This window comes from Propithecus coquereli, unplaced genomic scaffold (genome assembly GCF_000956105.1).
Source record: "Propithecus coquereli isolate 6110/MARCELLA unplaced genomic scaffold, Pcoq_1.0 Scaffold53, whole genome shotgun sequence".
NCBI classification, from domain to species: domain Eukaryota; kingdom Metazoa; phylum Chordata; class Mammalia; order Primates; family Indriidae; genus Propithecus; species Propithecus coquereli.
Window position 1 is genome coordinate 1,195,707 of NW_012151174.1, and position 3,569 is coordinate 1,199,275.

General features: G+C 38.9%; 1 protein-coding gene across 1 annotated transcript in view; it reads left to right on the forward strand.

Moving 5' to 3' along the window:
- The window catches only part of LOC105820529 (zinc finger protein 780B-like), a 12,529-nt gene that overhangs the window by 952 nt on the left and 8,008 nt on the right, over window positions 1-3,569 (forward strand). Inside the window, 2 exon segments of the mRNA XM_012657022.1 lie at window positions 884-1,010; window positions 2,108-2,200. Coding sequence (XP_012512476.1) covers window positions 884-1,010; window positions 2,108-2,200 — 220 coding nt within the window.

Here is a 3,569-nt window from a genome sequence, read left to right on the forward strand (position 1 = left end):
TGTACTCTGTGCTCAGTGCTTGGTCAGGAGAAATGCTGGAACAGTGGAGGAGTCTGTCCCCACAGGGAAATAGCATCTTGTGGGCTTGAGAAGTTAGAAATGATTGTCTCATTTGGCCATACTTGGGAAAACGTTGAAACTTTTCCACATACTTGAACTTTCCAGGTAGGTAAGGTAGAATTTGATAGAGAGTGGCCTCAGTCTCCACCTGTGATGAGGTGATTTGCTTTATGAGGCTTTTAGGAAAATGACCAGTGAACACAGTGGATAGTAACAGGGAGAAGATCATTCAGGGTATGAGGGGTAGGTGATGGTATTAATAGATTCCCAGAATTGGGGAGGACCTTAGAGACTTTGACCACCTTAAATGTATAAATAGAAAAAATGATTAAATCTAATGTGTCTCTTACATTGGCTTTTATGCAGCTTATAAAAACCATTTGCCATGACAAGAAAAAATATTGTTATCATCTCATACCATAGTGAACTGGAGGATTGAGAACATTTCTCAGTTGTATGCAAATGCTATTTTTAAGATAGCTACGTTATATGAAACTTGGTAGGGAATTTCAGGAATTTTTTTGTTGTTGCTATACTGTAAAGGATAGAGTTGGTATAGAAATGCACGTTTACAGAGCATTTGTGAGGCAGGCATGTAGCAGGCACTGTGGTTATTTAGTAGGAAAACAGCTTCTTTTATCCCTTCCCAGACATGCTGAGAAAAGTAAATTATCCCACAGCAGCAGGATTCTTCAAGAACTTGCAGACACCCTGTGAATTTCCATATTGTTCCTTCCTTGCAGTTCAGTTCTTTACCTCCTGTCCTTCTATCTTGAAACAATTGTCTTTAATTTCATCATAATACATGTGTTCGTGGTTTCAGGGATCAGTGACGTTCAGGGATGTGGCCATCGACTTCTCTCAGGAGGAGTGGGAGTGCCTGGATCCAGCTCAGAGGAACTTGTACAGGGATGTGATGACGGAGAACTACAGTAACTTGGTCTCACTGGGTAAGCCCATCTGCCCCAATTAATTTAGTATTTGTTCTCTGGAATATTATCTTTCTTCACCTTGAATTTCAGGGCTGTCTTTTAAGGGGTAGCTGAATTCCTTTTTCTTGTTCCCGAAAGAATGTTTGAGATTTGTTGAGTTGAAAACGGGCACCTCTGCGAAGCGCCTGCATCTTGCCTAGCCCACAGTGACCCTCTGCCCTTACGCTGGTCCTCTCTGTAAATGCCTCTCTCTCTTCATGACCATGGGACAGAATTTGAAATCTTGGACATTAACTGAATGATCATTGTCTTAAGAAACCGAGTTGCATATTGTGTTTGATCTCAGAATTACTGTCGATGTTCTGTTTTTTTGTTTGTGTTTGTTTTTTTCTGGCGCATCTATAAAGAGAACAGTAGCTTGAATTTTTCTATCAAAAGCGCCTCTGTGATTTACGTTATATTGATGGGCTCAACAGAATTCATTTAACACTAAAGTAGATGCATTCCATTTCCTTCAACAGACATTCCTTTACTTGCTTTGTGGTTGAAAATTTCAGGCCATGACACTTGTATTTTTCATTGAATGAATATACTATGAATGAGCTATACATGTCTTAAGGAGGCAAATTAAGTAATAATAATAAACATAATAGTAGTTAACTTTGTGCTACTATAGATCCGACAATATTAGAAGTATTTTACATATATTAGCTTATTTAATCTTAGTATGAATCCTGTAAAATAGGTATTATTATCATCTCCATTTTAGAATTGGGAAAACTGAAGGACAGAGAGTTTAAGTGACTTGCCTAATGCCATACTGCTAGTGGGTGGCAGAGACGGGATTTGAACCAGGCAGTCTGCCGTGAAGGTTCATGCTGTCAACTACTAACATATATCTCCTCTCAAGGGACAATACCCTATTTGAGTTTAAATGATTCTAACTCCTTTTTCTAGTATAGCTGGTCTCTTACGCAATCCTCTCATTTTTTGCTGAAGTCTTTTCTCAGTATCATTTTGACTTGTAACTTATTATAAACTTAACCAGGTCTCAAGTTTTATAAAAATGTTTATATTTCAAAAAATTCTACCTATGTGTCATTTCTTTTAAGCAGAAAATTTCATTTCTAAGCCAGATGTGATTACCGTACTAGAGCAAGAGCCAGAGCCCTGGATGGTTGTGAAGAAAGAAACAAGCAGACGGTACCCAGGGGAGTGAGGGCAAAGCAGGCAGGGGAAGCCATCATTGTCAGGGACAGCCCTCGTGGTCAGAGAGGAGTCACATCCCTGAGATGTGGTTTCAAAAACTTCCTTCAAAGACTCAACACCTGTTGGATAAAAATTCCCAAGACCTGGGAAAGAAATAAAGATCGTGGTAGTGGCTATCAAAGAAACTTCATCACTTACTAATCACCTCATTTCTGTTCCCTTATTTCCATCCCCTTTTAGTGGAGTGAGTGCCCTCTTTCTTTCCCAGTGTAAACTTTTAACACCTATTTTAAATCCAGCTGCTTTCCAGCTCTGCTTTTGTATTTAGATTTCTTTTATGTGTTTCTACTGTCTAAAAAGTAGACATTTTTAGACAGTATGTATTTTGTGGAAAATACATATTTGGTAAATATGTATCAATTGCCTATTCTGAGCAAGGCACTGTGCTTGGCACTGTCAATACAGTAACGTACAGGTAATGAACAAGACTGATACAGTCATTGCTCCTGTGGATTTTATTGGCAGTTGGCAAGACATGGATTAAACACGTAAGCAAATGAATAGGTGAGTAATATCAGAGAATTGTATATAGACACAAGTAAATAGGAGTGATGGGGTGAGAGTAACAGCTTTTGGGTGGTCAGGGAACATGTCTTGTAGTGGGCGTGCTTGCACAAAGACGTCGAGTAAGGGTGTAAAGCCATGTGTCAGGGTGAGAACATTCTAGTCAGACTGAGCAGGAAACACAAAGGCCCTGAGGGGAAAGCGGTGAGTTAGAGCAGAGTAAGTGATGGGACGGTGGGAAGGGAGGTCTGAGAATTAGGCCAGAGTGAGATCCTGCAAGGTTTTGTCATTGTAAAAATATGGAATGTTTTTCAAGAGTTATTTATTTATTTTTAATTGATACCTAATATTTGTACATATTTATGGGGTACATGTGATGTTTTGTTATGTGCATAGAATGGATATTTAGGGTATCCATCACCTCGAGTATTTATCATTTCTATTTGATAGGAACATTTCCAGTCCTCTCTTCTAGCTATTTGGAAATATACAGTACATTGTCGTTGACTATGGTCACTCTACTCCGCTATCAAACTTATTCCTTCTATTTAACTGTATATTTGTACCCAATAGCTAACCTCTCTTCATCTCCCACCTCCCACCCACACAACCTTCACAGCCTCTGGTATCTATTATTCTACTCTCTACTGCCATGAGATCAACTTTTTTAGCTCCCATATGTGAGTTAGAACATGCAATATTTGTCTTTCTATGCCTGGCTTATTTCACTTAACATAATGTCCTCCAGTTCCATCCATGTTACTGCCAATGATATGATTTCATTCTCTTTTTATGGCCAAGTAA